The sequence below is a fragment of the Mobula birostris genome, chromosome 11 (assembly GCF_030028105.1).
Source record: "Mobula birostris isolate sMobBir1 chromosome 11, sMobBir1.hap1, whole genome shotgun sequence".
Classification (NCBI taxonomy): Eukaryota; Metazoa; Chordata; class Chondrichthyes; order Myliobatiformes; family Myliobatidae; genus Mobula; species Mobula birostris.
This window is the reverse complement of record NC_092380.1, coordinates 77,942,918-77,961,826: the sequence shown is the minus strand read 5'-3', so window position 1 is coordinate 77,961,826 and position 18,909 is coordinate 77,942,918. Positions and strand designations below refer to the sequence as shown.

The window sequence follows — 18,909 nt, the reverse complement described above, 5'->3', positions numbered from 1 at the left end:
ACAAATTAATAAAATGATGGCAAAGTTAATAGCATTCTGGTCTAAATGACTACATCCTTCCACATTGATAGAAACATAGGAAATAGGTACAGGAGTAGGCCATTCGGCCCTTCGAGCCTGCACCACCATTCAGTATGATCATGGCTGATCATCCAACTCAGAACCTTGTACCAGCCTTCCCTCCATACCCCCCGATCCCTTTAGCCACAAGGGCCATATCTAACTCTCTCTTAAATATAGCCAATGAACTGGCCTCAACTGTTTCCTGTGGCGGAGAATTCCACAGAATCACCACTCTCTGTGTGAAGAAGTTTTTCCTCATCTCGGTCCTAAAAGGCTTCCCCTTTATCCTCAAACTGTGACCCCTCGTTCTGGACTTCCCCAACATTGGGAACAATCTTCCGGCATCTAGCCTGTCCAATCCCTTTAGAATTTTATATGTTTCAATAAGATCCCCCCTCAATCTTCTAAATTCCAACGAGTATAAGCCTAGTTCATCCAGTCTTTCATCATATAAAAGTCCTGCCATCCCAGGAATCAACCTGGTGAACCTTCTTTGTACTCCCTCTATGGCGTGGATGTCTTTTCTCAAATTAGGGGACCAAAACTGCACACAATACTCCAGGTGTGGTTTCACCAAGGCCTTGTACAACTGCAGTAGCACCTCCCTGCTCCTGTACTCAAATCCTCTGGCTATGAATGCCAGCATACCATTCACCTCTTTCACCGCCTGCTGTATCTGCATGCCCACTTTCAAAGACTGGGGTATAATGACACCCAGATCTCATTGCACCTCCCCTTTTCCTAATTGGCCACCATTCAGATAATAATCTGTTTTCCTGTTCTTGCCACCAAAGTGGATAACCTCACATTTATCCACATTAAATTGCATCTGCCATGAATTTGCCCACTCACCTAACCTATCCAAGTAACCCTGCATCCTCTTTGCATCCTCCTCACAGCTAACACTGCCACCCAGCTTCGTGTCATCCGCAAACTTGGAGATGCTGCATTTAATTCCCTCATCTAAGTCATTAATATATATTGTAAACAGCTGGGGTCCCAGCACTGAGCCTTGCTGTACCCCACTAGTCACTGCCTGCCATTCTGAAAAGGTCCCGTTTATTCCCACTTTGATGTGCATCACTGCCACCAAGCTCACAGTTCCGTTATCCCGCACTGCTCGTTTCTACTGTGAGGGGATCCAGGAGTGCCCCTATTAACTGTTTGAAGAGAGACAGAGAGAGAGTTATTTACCACCAATGTGTTGCTTTTGAAAAGAGAGGGAGAGAGACAAAGATTAATGGTTGGACTCTCACTTTAAGGCATTGGATGTAAATTTGGATTTCTACTGAGTTGGGTTTGGAGATAGCACCGAGCGGCTCAAAAGTTGCTATGGTGACCGACAGGACATTATTGATGTTACTTTCAAGGAGTTGTTGCCTGCTTGCATTTCTTTGCAGACAATGGAAGGAGGGACTCTTTGAATGACAGGTGATGCTCAGCCTGGTGAAATAAATAGGAGGTCAGATGATACAGACCTCAGGACACATGATCTGGACACTGAGCATTGTTGTGCCCACAGAGAAAGTGGGTTTTGGAGGATCAATCAGGGGGATCGATCCAAATTACTATTCCAGCGGTGAAGAAGGGGTTGACTGGTGGGGAGTTGCCTATGTGTCCATCCTTGCCGGGGTGATAGCTCCACCACAGGAAAACCGGTCCCCCTGGTTAAAGTCACAGTCGGTGACTTGTGAAGGATTTTGGAGGACGAGAAGATCGACAGCAACAGCTCACCTGAAGACTCAACTCACTCTCTCTCTCTCTCCATCACTATTCAATTACATACCACGAACTGAACTGAACTTTACTCAACATTGTAAGACTGTATCTTTTACCCCTAGACTGAAAGAAGCTTGGTTTTCATACATATATAATCCACACTTACTTTTATATATAATCATTGCTGACCTGTTTGATTTATCTACACTTATGTTACTGTATTGCATAGTTACTAATAAATAGTAGTAGTTTATAGCAATACTGGACTCCAAAGTGGTTTCTATTTCTGCTGTTTTCTTTATCCCCGTCACGGAGTACGTGACACTACTTCCTACCCAAGATCTACAAACTTGACTGTCTGGGTAGGCCCAATGTCTCTGTCAGCTCCTGCCCCACTGGACTCACGTCCACATACCTCAACTCCATTTTATCTCCTTTGGTTCAGTCCCTTCCTGCCTACATCCGTGACACTTCGCACGCTCTCGATCTCAACAGCTTCCAATTTCCTGGCCCCACCCACCTTATTTTCACCATGGATGACCAGTCCCTGTACACTTCTATCCCCCATCAAGGTGGCCTTAAAGCTCTCCTCTTCTTTCTCAATGGAAGAACCAACCACCTCCCCCCTCCTCCATTTGGCAGAACTGGTCCTCGCCCTCAACAATTTCTCCTTTGGCTCCTCCCACTTGTTCCAAACTCAAGGGGTAGCCATGGTCACCCATATGGGCCCCAGCTATGCCCACCTTGTCACTGGCTACCGAGAACACTCCATGTTCCAAGCCTTCCCTGATAATACTCTCCGACTCTTCCTGCACTACATCGTTGACTGTGTTGGCATTGGTATTGACGCTGCTTCGTGCACCCAAGCTGAGCTCATCAATTTCGTCAACTTTGCCTACAACTTCCCACCCCACCCTTAAATTCACCAGGTCCATTTCAAACCCCCCTCTCCCATTTCTTGATCTCACTGGCACCATCTCTGGAGATAAACTGTCTATATATTTCATAAACTGACCGATTCCCATTGTTATCTTGAGTATGCCTCTTCCCACCCCGTCTCCTGTAAAAATGCTACTCCCTTTTCTCAGTTCCTCCTTCTCCACTGCATCTATCCCAGGACACGGCTCTCTTCACAGAACAGGGTTTCCCTTTCTCCACTATTATTGTTTTTTCAATCTTTTTTATTGATTTAAAAGAATAAGGCTAAATACAAACCAGAGGAGAGGTGGTCTCAAATACATATTTCAATAATAATACAAAGAAAGGAATATACACTATTAAAATCATATATAGTATTAACCTTATATAAAGAAAAAAAAAGAACCACTTCTCCTCTTAACAATTCATAGAAAAAACTCAAAATTTCTGTTATTAAGAGAAAAAAAAATCCACTAAACTAACCTAAAAGGAAAGAAAAAAGGAGACAGAGCAGTCCATTTTGAGGATACAGTTTTAAAAAAAAGGAAAAATCCTTCTGGTCAAATCTAAGACTTTGTAGAGAGAAAAAAAAATTAACTGAAAGAGTAAAAATAATTAGATCATATGAAAATATTGAATTAAAGGTCTCCACCATTATTGCTGCCCTCACCTGCATCTCCTCCATTTTCCTGAACATCTGTGTTCATCCCATCTTCCCGCCGCCTTAACAGGGATCCTCTTGTCTTCATCTGCCCCTCATCAGCCTCCACACCTTCCAACGGGATCTCACCACCAAACACATCTTTACTTCCCCGCCACTGTCTGCTTCCCACAGGGATTGCTCCCTTCATGATTCCCGTGTCCATTCGCCTTTCCCCACTAATCTTCCTCCTGACACACACTCTTGTAAGTGACAGAAATGCTACACCTGTCCATTCACCTCCTCCTTTACCTCCATTCAGGGCCACCAAAGAGCCCTTCCAGGTGAGGCAACACCTGTGAATCTGTTGGGGTCATCTATTGTATCCGGTGCTCCCAATGTGGCCTCCTCTACATTGGTAAATTGGGGGACTGCTTTCTCGAACCCCTCCGCTCCATCCACCAAAAGCGGAATTTCCCTGTGGCCAACCTCTTTAATTCCTATCCTTATTGCATTCGGGCATGTCAGACCATGACCTCCACTTTTGCCCCGATAAGGCCACTCTCAAGATGGAGGAGCAACACATCCTATTCCATCCAGGTAGCCTCCAACCTGAAGGCATGAACATTGATTTCTCGTTCCGGTAAATTTTTTCCCTCCCTCTTCCCTTTTCTGCCTTTCCCCCACTCTGGTTTCTTATTCCTTTTCATCACCTGCCTATCACCTCCCCCCAGTGCACTCCCATCTTCCCTTTCTCCCATGGTTCACACTTCTCTCTTATCAGCTTCCTTCTTCTCCAGCCCTTTACCTTTCCCACCCACCTGGCTTTACCTATTACCTTCTAGCTCGCCTCCTTCCCCCCACCCCACCTCTTTAATCTGGCGTCTTCTCCTTTCCTTTTCAGTTCTGATGAAGGGTCTTTACCCAAAATATTGACTGTTTATTCATTTCCATAGATGCTGCCCGACAAGCTGACCTTCTCCAGCATTTTGTGTGTGTTGCTCTGGACTTCCAGCAGCTGCAGAATCTCTTATGATCATAAAACTATTGGTTATCCAGTGACAACTAGGCATTAAGAGGCATCTGTTGGGGTTCCATTACCGGTGTGCTTGCCTCTCATTTGGAAGGTGGTGAGTTTGTCTCATGTCAGAGATGAGTGTTGAAAATCTAGATGAAACTCCAGTTGAATACTGAGAAAATACAGCTGAATAATGGATCACATCATGGGTGTAGTTTCCCCCAAATGCAATACAATCCACTGTGACACACAAAAAAAAACAGCTGGGATGTTTATTGCCAGGGTTGATGGTGTGCCAAAATTTTGATTAGGTTCCTCATTTGTGTTTGTACTGATCAGAAAATCTGCATACTTGAGTTAGGAATTTTCAGATGACACATTTCTTTTGGAATGTTGCATGGGATGTCGAATCACGATGGTTTGGGAATGATTACTAAATGAAGTTCATTTCTAGAACAGCCATGTTTTATCAGCATTTCTTTGGATAGGACTCTTGCCAGTGCTCTACGTTACTGAAACAGATCTGGTCATTATCACATTGGCACTTGTGAGAGTCTTTGTGTACAAATTGGCTGTTGCATTTTCTACATTACAACTACAGTTCAGAAAGTTCTTCATTTCGCTATATCCTGAATGATGCTACATAAAAATCCAAGTCTCTTCTCGTTTTAGTTACACAGTATTCTTCTTGTTAACAGGTCTGTATCTTTTTCAGTATTATTTGTTCTATGATACAAAACAGGAACAGAAATAGACCAATTGCCCCCAAATCCTGCTCTGCTTTTTAATAAAATTATAGCTGATCTGACTCTACTTCCAGCAGCATATTCACATCTTCCCATGGTAATCTTCCCCTCTCTGGCTTACCAGGTACCTAGCTACCTCTGCCTTAAAAATTATTCAAACACGTTGTTTTCACTAGCTTTGAGAAAGAGAGTTCCCAAGACTCATAATTACTGAACAAAAGACCATCTAACTTCATTTTCAAATAGTGACCCCTAGCTCTAGATTAACCCGTAAATAAAAAGATCAGCATTAAATTACCCCAGGAAGATGCCTCAATCAAGCCCCCACTCACTCTTCTAAAAACTAGCAGATACAAGCTTAATCACAAGTTCTTTCTCACAGTACAACTTCTCCATCACAATATTAGGCTAGTAAACCTTCTCCGAACTGCTTCCAACCTATTAGTTTTCTTCCTAAAATAAGGAGATCAATTGCACAATATTTCACAGTTGGCCCCAACAACACCTTACACGATTTAAATATTATCTCTCTATTTTTGTATTGAATTCCCCAGCATTAAATGATAACTTCCTATCATCTCTAATTACTTGCAGTGCTTACATACTGGCCTTTTGTGAATCATACACTAGGGTACCCAAATCACTTTGCATATCAGAGCCCTGCAATCTCTTACTAATTAGATCATATGGATTTGTTTATTTTTCTTGCTGTGGTCAGTTTCACATTTAATACTTCATCCACCTACCCTCTGACCACTAATATTACCAATCGACATACCACCTTCCTTATGTTGTCTTACTTATTTGCATCACTTCTAAACTTTGCAACCAGACTAACATTGTCTTCAGTCAGGTCATTTATATAAATCTGTAAAAGTTGAAGGCTAATCCCTTATGACACAAAACTCATTTCATCTTGTAAAACTGAAAAAGACTAATTTATGTCTACTGTCTTTTTTCTATTAGCCAATTTTCCATCCATGGCAACATAATAACTTTTAAAAGCAGGAACTTTCATTTTCCTCAATAATTCCTTTTAGACTGAAGCCTCAAAGCTTTATAGCAGAGTTCTCCAAAATCAATCAACTTCATTTTTAAGGTGATTATGTGAACAAGCGTAGTGAGAAAGAGGCTTTCAATCCTCAGCCATCCTTTGCGTGAGGAAAAGTCCTGCTAGCTGAATAACCTGATTTGATTTTGAGAATATGTTATCACGTGCTGGAATGCTCTATCAGTGGAAAAGGTTTCTTATTAACCACCTAGTCAACTTTTTTCAAAATCCTCAAAACCCCAGTCACAACTCCCCTTAACCTACAAGGAACACAAACTTCCCTTGCATAATCCTTCCTCAAACCCATTAGAGAACCTATCCTGTACTTCCCCCAAGGCCAAACTTTGCTTTGAGATGTGATTGGTCATAGAACGATACAACACTGGACGTGGCATTTGGCCCACAATATCCTGCCAATTTTGATAAACGCAATAGACTGAATCCAAGGTTCTAAAATAAAACAGGTCCAAAAAAAAACAAAAGGCACGGGAAAGGCAAACAAATCACTCGAAAGGAATACAGCACTGGATTACAGAACAAGTACACTATCAAGTGTTGGCTCAAAGGCTGAGCAGACAACAGCACAATTCAGACAGCCTAAAGCTTTGGCACACTGGCCTTCATAAATCCAAGTACAGGGACAAGAGAAAAATCTGCAGGTGATAGAAATCCGAGCAACACACACAAAAGGCTGGAGGAAATCAGCAAGCTAGGCAGCATGTATGGAAAAGAGTACAGTCAACGTTTCAGGCCGAAACCCTTCAGCAGGACTGGAGAAAAAAAGGCTGAGGAGTAAATTTAAAAGGCGGGGGGAGGAGCAAAGAGCTGGGAAGTTGATAAAGAGACAGAAGGCCATGGAAGAAAGAAAAGGTGGGGGAGGAGCACCAGAAGGAGGCAATGGGCGGGCAAGGAGATAAGGTGAGAGAGGGAAAAGGGGATGGGAAATGGTGATAGAAAGAGGGTGGGGGCATTACTGGAAGTTAGCGAAATTGATGTTCATGCCATCAGGTTGGGGGCTCCCCAAACAGAATATGAGGTGTTGTTCCTCCAACCCAAGTGTGGCCCCATCATGACAGTGGAGGAGGCCATGGATAGACATATCAGAATGGGAATGGGAAGTGGGATTAAAATGCGTGGCCACTGGAAGATCCGCTTTTTCTGCTGGATGGAGCAGAAGGTGTTTGGTAAAGTGGTCTCCCAATCTATGTCGGGTCACACCGATATAGAGGAGGCCACACTGGGAGCACCGAACACAGTATATGACCCCCAAAACACTCACAGGTGGAGTGTTGGGACCCTGAATGATAGTGAGGGCCCTGCACCTGCCCCCTCACTACCATCAACAGTCCTTCCAGATGAGGTGCAGTTTTGGTCAACTACCTACAGGAAAGATGTAAATAAGGTTGAAAGAGTACAGAGAAAATTTACAAGGATGTTGCTGGGACTGCAAGACCTGAGTTATAAAGTGAGATTAAATAGTTTAGGACTTTATTCCTTGAAATGTAGGAGAATGAGGGGATATTTGATAAAGGTCTACATAATTATGAGGGGCACAGATAGGGTAAATGCAAGCAGGCCTCTTCCACTCAGGTTGGATGGGACTACAACTAGAGGTCATGGTGAAAGGTGAAAAGTTTAAGGGGAACGTGAGGGGAATCCTCTTCACTCAGAGGGTTGTGATAGTGTGGAATGAGCTGCTAGTGCAAGTGGTGCGTGCAAGCTTGATTTCAACATTTAAGAGAAGTTTGGATATGTACATGGATGGTAGGGGTGTTGGGGGGGGGGGCTATGGTCCCACTGCAGATTGATGGAAGTAGGCAGTGTTAACCGTTCAGCACAGACTAGATGGGCTGAAGGACCTGTTCTGTACTGTGCTTTTCTATGACTATGTCCTCCTCCTCCTATGTATCATCCATATCCCACTATTCCCTTCACATTTCTGCATCTATCTAAAAGCCTCAATCTCCACCAAATTGCCTGCTTCCACAACAACCTCTGGTAACCCATTCCAGGCACATACCTTTCAGTGTATAAAACAAAACTTCTCTCACATTGCCTTTATACTTACCCTCTCTAAACTTAAGAACATGCTTTCAGGTGTTTGAAATTTCTACCCTGGGGATAAGATCCTGACTGTCAACCCTCTTTGCCTTTCACATTTCCCCTCAGCCTCCAACACCAGGGAGAGCAACTCAAGTGTGTCTAACCTTTCCTAACAGCTCATACCCTCTAATCTAGGCAGCATCCTGGTACAACTCTTCTGCACCCTTTCCTCAGTCTCCACATCCTTCCTATAATGGGGTAACCCTAACTTCACACAATACTTCAAGTGCAGTTTGACTAAAGTCATTTATAGTTGCAGTGTGACTTGTGTTCAACAGCCTTACCAATGAAGGCAAGCATTCGGTATGTCTTCACCATCATTTGCATAGCCACTTTCAGTGAACTGTGGACCTGAACCACAAGATCCCTCTGTACGTCAGTGCTATTAAAGGACTTACCATTAATGTATACTTTCTCCTTTCATTTGACCTCCCAAGTGCAACATCTTCCACTCCTTTGTGCAGATCTGTAAATGATCTATATTCCTCTGCATTCTTTCATAGTCCTTTATACTGTCCTCAGTGCGGACCACATGAAGATAGGTGTAGGGGCAAGTAATTTTGAGGAAGTAGAGAAGCTACAAAAGGACTTAGACAGATGAGGAGAATGGGCAAAGAAATAGTAGATGGAATACAGTGTTGGCAAGTGTATGGTCATGCACTTCGGTAGAAAAAATAAAAGGGTAGACTATTTTCTAAATGGAGAAAAAATTCAAAAATCTGAGGTGCAAAGGGATTTGGGAGTCCTTATGCAGGATTCCTTAATGGTGAATTTGCCGGTTGAGTCTGTGGTCAGGAAGGCATATGTGATGTTACCATTCAAGAGGACTAGAATATAAAAGCAAGGATATAATGTTGAGGCTTTATAAAACACTGGTGAGACCTCACTTGGGAGTATTGTGAGCAGCTTTGGCCCTCTTACCTTAGAAGGGATGTGCTGACACAGGGCAGGGTTCAAAGGAGGTTCGTGAAAATGATTCCAGGTTTGAAAGGCTTGTCATATGAAGAGTGCTTGATGGCTCTGGGACTGTATTCACTAGAATTCAGAAGAATGAAGGTGACCTCATTGAAACTTATCGAATGACAAAAGGCCTTGATAGGGTGGATGTGGAGAGGATCCACATCCCACATGTGGGAGAGTCTAGGACCAGAAGACACAACCTCAGAATAGAGGGGCATCCTTTTACAATGGAGATGAGGAGGAATTTCTTTAGCCAGAGGGTGGTGAATCTGTTGAATTCATTGCCACAGGCAGCTGTGGAGGCCAAATCTTTATGTACATTTAAGGTAGAGGTTGATAGATTCTTCATTGGTCAGAGAATGAAGGCAGGAGATTGGGACTGAGAGAAAAATTGGATCAGCCAAGATGAAATGGTGGAGCAGACTTGATGTGCCGATTGGCCTAATTCTGCTCCTATATCTTAAGGTCTTTATGGACATACAATCAATCTATGCATAGAAGCTATCTTAATTATTTATTTATATTGATTTATTATTATTGTTATTGTTTTTTTTTTATCTTTTGCTGGTTTTTTGTGCCACATCAGATCCGGAGGAACAATTATTTCATTCTCCTTACACTTGTGTACAGGGAATGACATTAAATAATCTTGAATCTCTTGAAGATCCTTGCCAAAGCTCCAGTAACCTCTGAGTTGCTTCTTTCAAGATTCTGGAATATATGCCATCAAGCCCTGGAGACTTATCCACCTCACTGTTTTTCAGAAGGCCCAGCATTAGCTCTTCCTTAATCTCAAAATGTCCCAGCACAAAGCATGCCCCACTCTGTTTTCACTTTCCTTCAATTTCTTCTCCTCATAAATACTGACAAAGTATTCATTTCATACCTCACTGTGATGCCTGGAATTGTACATACTCCTCCAGATGTACTCTAACAAGAGCGTTGTGGGGAAAAAGTAAACTAACTCACATTTACCCGTGTTGAAATTCATCTGCTATACATTTGCCTATTAACCCGACATGTCAATATCACTCTGTAACATGCACCTACTAAACTACTGATCTTTACATCAATAACAAACTGGCTCTCCTCACGTTCTTCAAGTTGTCTTTTTTACATGATCAAGTAATATCCATACAAACATTTCAAAACATACATTCTTAAATACTTCAATTCCAGCTGGCTTGATGCACATAGCTGTAACTTCTGACCTCATTTTATCCTCAAATTTCAATTCCAATAACTTCCCAGCACAGATTTTGACTGGAAAGTATGTAATTTCCTTATTCTTACTTTTCTCAAGTAATAGGATTACTTCAGAACATTTTCAATTTATTCAGGAATAAACCCGAAAAATTCTACCAAACTATTTGCAATTTCTTCACTGCTTATATTTACAAGTCCGGTAACTAAGATTTTGGGCATCTAAGCAACACACATAACAGTTGCTGCTGCGTTCACCAGCAACTTTTATGTGTGTTGCTTGAAATTCCAGCATCTTCAGATTTCCTCGTGTTTTGGGTATCTAAAATGCTTTTTTAGCTTTTAGGTGCCCAAATCTTTTCTAAAATTGTATTCTTATTGACATCAGCTTCAGTGAGTTCCAGTCCGAGAGTTATCTTGCTTTTGTAGGAACTCCCTTCCAGAACTGCACAGTGCTACTTTTGCCACTTCCTGATCTGTCCAGCAATATACCAATTAATAATCCTAAGATTTACCACCTCATCCCTTTTATTAATTTAGCTCTCATCTCCTTATAGCTTAACAGCAAAATGCTTTATAATCCTACGCCAGTGGTTCAGACATGGATCGAAAAAATTGACTCTTCCTCCAGCATATCCAATCTCTCCACAACAGCAAAGCCCCACTGGATTCCCAATCATGGCTGTACAGGCTGCAACCAGTCCTGACTAAATATGGAGTCTTCATAACTTTTGTAATCTGCTTCACCAGTTCCCATCTCCCCAATTCCCATCTTCCATTCCTGTCTTTTCTGTAGAAGTTAGCATTGCAAATACTTATAAATATAAGTAGTTACCTGGCCTGAAGTTTACGGACAGATTCCTCGTCCAGTCGAGCCTGCCGTTCATCTTCAAGGGCCTCCTCAAGTTTCTGGTACATGTCCTCCAGCTCACGGACACGTTGCAAGTACTGTTCTAATTCGGTAGACTTCTGAGCCACTTGCTTTTCCATCTGCTCTCTGATCTAAATGTAATACTGCACAGTTAATAATCTTTATCCTGGTGAGCACACAAGATATCCACATAGTTAATACAGATGTCTGGCCAAGAATCAATAGTAAAGTATCTTCATAGTCAGAATATAAAGCTGCTACATTGAGCTCTAACATACTGCAGTAAAACACAGATACATAGTGGAAGTTCCACCAGTTACCTAGCTCAACTGGTATTTTATTCAAAACCCAAAAATTTCTATGTTAATAGTATGGTCATAACTACACAAACCATCCCATGAATGATTTAGATAAACACAAAAGAATAAATAACATTTCTCAGCACACTCTCTGTGAATGGATCCTGCAGAGCTTGATAATTGTTTGACATACTTATGATTCTGGCAACCCTGTGCCATAAATGGAAAATTAAGAATTACCCTGGCTTCTCTTTCTTCATTGTTATTGTTACAGTATTTCCTGCATGATGTGGCTTGTTATTTTATGTTTAATTACTAGATCTCACTGCTTAATTGTAAGTTCACAGCAATCAGCTTTCATATTCATTTCGTTGCTGGTAGATAGAAGCACTCTGTTAGAAGTCGAAGGAATTTCAGTGAATATTTGAATCTACCTTTTGTGAGATCACTGAGAAGTACAGTACTGTCTTTTTATATGGGCTCCTTGTGTACTGTAATGGGTTGATGAAGAATAAAGACAGGACTGAAGTTTACCCATCTGTCTAGCTTAAGAAAATGGGGAGACTCTTGAGCAGGGGCAGAATAATTATCTTTTATGCTGCTTGCTACATTTGGTGGTTAAGGAAGTTGTTTAGGTATGAAGTTTAAAAAACTTTGTAGAGCAATGCGAAGTTTAATTATCCTATTCATGCTCAAATCTAAAGAGAGACCCATTGTGCGAGTACTATAAAATGCATAATAAACCATGAGTAAACGGCTTCAGAACAGAAAGAAAACCAATGGTGGAGAAAAGTCTCACAAAGTTTAGCACTTCTTTTATTTATTCTAAAGGACTAGATGGAACTCAATTAAACAGCGAAAAATTGTTTAAACCAAAATACTGTTCGGACGAGCTATAGCAGGGAATAATGCTTGAGTATTTTACGAGGCAATCAGTAATGACAACTCTAAAGTTGAATCTACTATTCCCTTCTCAAAGCCTGACCTGATTCCATTGAGAAGCAATTTTTATAAAAAATGGTGCCTGCCGTACTACATCAGAATGGCCGTGCTCAAAACACAATTCTGGTGTCACATCTAAGGTGGTTTAAAACATGAAAGGGTCTCATCAAAGTATCATGCATTTCTTAGAGCATGACCAGAGTGAAATTAACTGCTTAAAGAATAAACATATACTAAGTGATATTGCAATTTGGTTTCTTGGCCATAAAAAATGAGCAAGCGTAGGCCATTTGTCTCCTCAAGTCTGTACTATCTTTCAGTTCAAGATCATGGTTGACTTCCTGCCTTATTCCCATATCCCTTGATTATTTTAATACCTTCAAGAACAGGTTGCATTTGTTCATTATACCCACACGTAAAGAGCTCTATCCTAGGCATTAGGGTCCAAGTCAGACGATCAGCATACTAGCAATGTATATTTAAATAAATCTATTTTAAATGTCATTGATAATCAGCCTCATGGGATTCTGCATTTCAGTACTCTACACCACAGTTTATCTCACTCACTCTTAATCAGTCTAGGAATTGACTCAAATTGAAAATAAGCTTTCTTCAATGACACACATTCCTTCCCTAAATCTAAATACTGTCACACATATGAGAAATGGTTTCAATACTAGTGTTGACGATGGTGAGTTCATCCTTTTAAATATGAATTTGATATCATCTCCAAAGAATAAATGACAACAATATTTTATGAATAGCTGTGCACCTGGACAGAGCAGCACTGTGGGTTTTAATGATCCACTTTGTGAAGTCTGGCTTTGCTTGCACTAATCTAGATGAGTCCTCACAGCTAGCCAGAGGGTTCTACATGAATTGAGGTGCAACCATTTGACCAAATTCCCAGCGAACCAAGAAACCCAGTTGTTGAACAATGCAGTGGTTTGGTTCTCTGCATTTAATTGTGCAAATCCTACATCCTCTAATTTTGTAAAACTTTGGTCAACTTTTGTTTACCCAGAATGCATGAACTTATATACCGTGAAGAGCAACACACTAAAGAAGAACTATTAGTCCACTTAAATGCAAACAACAGGAATTCTGCAGATGCTGGAAATTCAAGCAACACACATCAAAGTTGCTGGTGAACACAGCAGGCCAGGCAGATGCTGCCTGGCCTGCTGCGTTCACCAGCAACTTTGATGTGTGTTACTATTAGTCCACTACCGAGTTCCAGTATAAAACCAGCACTGGATTTCAAATGTCTTGCTGCATTTCTTAACCTTTTGAAGACCGTTTCTACAAATGCTTTAACATTTTAATGCTCGTACTGTACAAATTAAACCACAAATGACATATCAGATTCCTTACATTCAAATACAAGTAAAATCCGTAGTTAAATATCACTTTATAATAAGAGCAACAATTGTGGGATTCTTTATTCGTTCTCCCATGACCATATAGTTTCCTCCATGTGCTCCAATTTGCTCCCACATTCCAAAGGCTTACAGTTAGGATTAGTGAGTTGGGGGCATGCTACGTTGGCGCCAAAGCATGGCGACACTTGTGGGCCGCCCAGCACATGCCTCACTGATTTGATTTGACACAACCAATGCATTTCACTTCATGTTTTGCTGTACATGTGAAAAAATAAAACTAATCTTTATAAATAAACAGCCATGGATAATTGACAAAACCAACAATTACATACCGTACATTGCATCAAAATAAAACTAAACTTACATGTTTTTCTCTCTCCAGCTCCTGTCTGAATCGATCTTGCAATTGCATTTGTGTCTGCAGACGTTTCTGCTCCTCAAGTGCAGCTTGTCCTGCAGCCTCCTCCAGTTCCTTTATAAATAAAAGGCAAACAAAAAGAGGCCATAATCAAAATTCTGCATAACATTCTTAAAGCGTGGCAAAGTCTCTTTCATGAAAATCAATGACATCTCAATAAGAGAACAGCACGAGCACTGACATTCAACACTGAGCAAAATCATTTCAGATCAAAGCCAGTGCTCCCATTAAAAGTTGATTGTTAATGATTCTGCATTTGACACTTCCAGCTCCTCGAGACCATTCTTTTTTTTAACCCATCTTGTCTCATTGCCACTCAATTCCAGGGGCGACTTGGGATGAAGAATAAACTCTCACCCAGTCACCATATTAAATGGTGAATAAATAAAAATACTGGGACAGGAGCACTGAAAAAGAAAACAACCCATATACTCCGTTTTTCATGTATCTACCTCAAAAGCCACAAGGGAACTTGATCTAGAATCACATCCACTAAACAACAGAGAGACAAGCAACACCTTCACCACACTTATCCTAAATACCGGTACCCCACAAGGCTGCATCCTCAGCCCCGTATTTTACTCCCTATTCACTCACGACTGTGTCGCCAGATCCTGCTCTGATGTCAACTACCAGTCCATAGATTTCACTATACGTGTGACAATACCTAACCAATTCTAATTCCAATTCAAAAGTGCCCCATTGTTAAGATGCAGGGACAACATATTTCATGAACTTGGGTCCTATAGTGAGACTTTAGCATCAGAATGTTTACGTCAGTACTTGCTCTACTCTGTATTGAATGAGAAAGCCACAAGGATATGGTCCATATCCCATTAAAGAGTAGCATAGTGTAGCAAGCATCAACATGTCACGGAATCAACTACATAAACACCAGAGATTCTACAGTTGTTGGAAATCTTCAGCAACACACATATAGTGCTGGAGGAATTTAGCTAGTCAGGCATCAAGATGAAGGGTCTTGGCCTGAAACTTGTACTGTTTATTTCCCCTCCGCAGATGCTACCTGAGTTGCTGAGTTCCTCCAACATTTTGTGTGTGTGATGGAATCAACTGTTCAATTTTCTGAGAAAATTATCATCTTCCTCCATTCAAAAACATCGATCGCAGCTGTGTAAAGCCACAGTTACTACTGCAGAGACTGATAAGCTCAGAATTGATCTTTAAATAGTGTGCTGCTCAAAACAGTGCTGTTTAAGAAAGGCAGCAAATGAGTAACTAAATGCATTTCTTTTTTTTGAAGTAAAATATGCAAAGTTGGACAGAAAGCTTTCTTTCACCACATTCAATACAATGCTATTTAATGCAGTTACTTAGCACTGCTGTGATCCAATAAACTGTAGACTCACTGAAGGAATCAAATAAAATAACAATTCTCAGCAGGTTTTTTAGTTAAAGTACTAAGACCTTTATTGAAGGAACAGCCAAGGATAACAGAAAAAACCTCACATTTGGAATCAGTGATTGAATGACAGAAATCATTATATCGAGACTAAGCATATTTATACACGAGGTTTCCCTCTAACAGCTTCAATACATTCCCATCTACGTGGGATGAAATCCAATTACAAAGGTGCAGGCACGTAGCACAAATGGCTTTAGATATAATCAATACTTATTTATAAATAATCATTGAAAGCTTAAGTCAGAACTTTCAGAAAACCCAAGAAACAAATGGCTGGAGGAACGTGGCATCTGTGAAAGCAGAGAGTACGCTGATGTTTCAGATCAGACCCTGCATCAAGAACTGGAACAGACCCTGCATTAGGTACCACACCCAAACCCCTCCATCGCCCAGACAATCACACTCACCTCATCTTCTCACCGCCTTAACAGGGATAGTGTTCCTCTTGTCCTCACCTGCCATTGCACGAGTCCCAGCATCCAACACGTCATTCTTCACAACTTCTGCCATTTTCAACCGGACACTACCACTGAACACATCTTTACCACCCATTCTCCACTTTCCGGCTCCCTTCGTGACTCCCTTGTCCAATTTTCCCTCCCCACTAATCTCCCACCTGACACTTAACCCTGCAAGTGGCAGAACTGCCACACCTGCCCAGTCCTCCTCCCTCCCCTCCGTTCAGGGTGCCAAACAGTCCTTCCAGGTGAGGCAACACTTCGCCTATGAACCTGTTGGGGCTGTCTACTGTATCCAGGGCTCCCAGTGCAGCCCCCTCTACACTGCTGAGACGTGACGTAGACTGGGGGTCCGCATCGTTGAGCGGCTCCACTCCAACCAGAAAAAGCAGGATTTCCCAGTGGCCCAACATTTTAATTCATACCCTTTCCCATATGTTGGTCCACGGCCACCTCTCCTGCCACGAAAAGGCCACCGTCAGGGTGGAGGAGCAAAACCTCACATTTCATCTGGGTACTCTCCAACCTGAGTGCATGAGCATTAATTTCTCCCACTCTGGCCTTGTACATCTTCTCCATCCTTGTACATCTCCTTCTTCCATTTCTCTCATAGTCCACTTTGTTCTCCTATCAGATTCCTCCTTCTCCAGCCCTTCACCTTTTACATCTATCACCTCCCAGCTTCTCACTTCATTGCCCCTTCCCCACTCACCTGGCTTCAGCTGTCACCTTCTAGACTGTCCTCCTCCTTCTCCCCCACTTCCTTTTCCAGGCAACTTCCCCCTTCTTTTCCAGTCCTGATGAAGAGCCAGAGCTCAGCCCAAAACATTGGCTGTTTATTCATTTCCATGCTGGTTGACTTGCCGAGTTCCTCCAGCATCCCTTGCGTGTTGATCACGAACTGGAAGGCCTTGTGGGTTAACGTGGCAGTACTTACAACATTTTAATGATGTCCTTCCCACTCAAATATCCTGCAGGCTTACGTGCAGAAAATAATCAGGCAGAATAGGCAATTAAAATGCTGCAAGAGGCCTTAAAATGGTTTCCCAGCAGGGCAGCAACCTTAAAGCAGAAGTTGAGAAGATGCAAGGATGAGTGGGGGTTATAGGGACAAATAGCACTTAAAGGAACGATTCAAAATGGCTTTGCATCTACTGCCAACAAGATTCAATGCCGTACACCTTACTCAACCAGTCAGATGCTTTCTAAGTCCAATCATTTCAGAATTGGCTACTTATCACTTCTGACTAATAGACACAGAAATGTACATAGACAGCTGCTCCAATTCTTTACAGAAGTGAAATTAGTGGTTCCTGAGTCACATCAGGCCAAGCTATAGGTGTTATTTACACTTTTTCACAGAACTGCTACTGAAAAAAAAAATCAATATGCTGAAAATTCCTTTTATAAAAATATCCTCCTCGGCTAACCACAGTATTTATGAAAGCAGTGTTGCATGATGAACATGGAGACATATTATACAGCCGAGAAACATGCCCTTCAGCCCATCTAGTACACACCAACTATCTAATAAACACCAATCACTGAGTACACACCAACTACCTAATAAAGACCAACTACCATACACACACCAACCTACCGAGTACGCACCCACTATCTAATAAACACCAACCACTGAGCACACACCAACTACCTAATAAACACCAACTACCAAGTACACACCAACCATTGAGTACACACCAACTACCTAATAAACACCAACCTACCAAGTACACACCAACCTACCGAGTATACACCAACTACCATACACACACCAACCTACCTGATAAACACCAACTACCGAGTACACACCAATCACCTAATAAAAACCATGTACCATACACACAGCAACTTACCCAGTACACACCAACTACCTAGTAAACACCAACTACCGAGCACACACCCACCACCAAGTACACTCCAACTACACACCAACCTACCGAGCACACACCCACCGAGTACACACCAACCTACCTAATAAAAACCAACTACCATACACACACCAACTTACCCAGTACACTCCAACTACCCAGTACACACCAACCACCGAGTACACACTAACTACTTAATAAACACCAACAACCGAGTACACTCCAACTTACCGAGCACACACCCACTGCTGAGTACACTCCAACTACCAGGCACACACCAATTACCTAATAAACACCAATGACCAAGCATGCGCTAACTATCTAATTAACACCAACTCCCATGCACACAGCAACTACCAAGCACACACTTAAGTAATCTAACATAATTTAATTTGTATTCTCTCCATATGCTCATCAACTCCTTCAGGTTCTACCACTTACAACACCAGGGACGAGGCCAAACCTGCCTGTCATGTGCAGGTAGATGGGACAAGGCTGAAAACCAGGCCAGCACGGAGTGGATAGGCCAAAGCACCTGCTTCTGTGTTGAGGTCCTGTATGTCTCTTTGTGATGGGAGGAAAATGGATCACTGATTTCCCACACGGTCACAGGGAGAAGATGCAAATTCCACACAGATAATACCAGCGGTCAGAGTTAAACTCGAGTTTCTGTCGCTGCCATGATATTTGCTACTGTGCTGCCCCATAGTAGACTCCCATTATAAACCCAAGTCACTCCTCAGTAGCAGACCCTCATCACTATGGCACAGGACATTTTTAACATTACCTCAAATAGTAAGCACTGGCAAGCTTCTGTACTC

General features: G+C 41.9%; 1 protein-coding gene across 1 annotated transcript in view; it reads right to left on the bottom strand.

Annotated features, from left to right (window-relative positions):
* The window catches only part of swap70b (switching B cell complex subunit SWAP70b), a 121,260-nt gene that overhangs the window by 9,507 nt on the left and 92,844 nt on the right, over positions 1–18,909 (bottom strand). Inside the window, exons 8-9 of the mRNA XM_072272616.1 lie at positions 14,280–14,387; positions 11,257–11,423 (exon numbers count right to left, since the gene is read on the bottom strand). Of these exons, the coding sequence (XP_072128717.1) occupies positions 11,257–11,423; positions 14,280–14,387 (275 nt within the window). The remainder of the gene's footprint in view (positions 1–11,256; positions 11,424–14,279; positions 14,388–18,909) is intronic.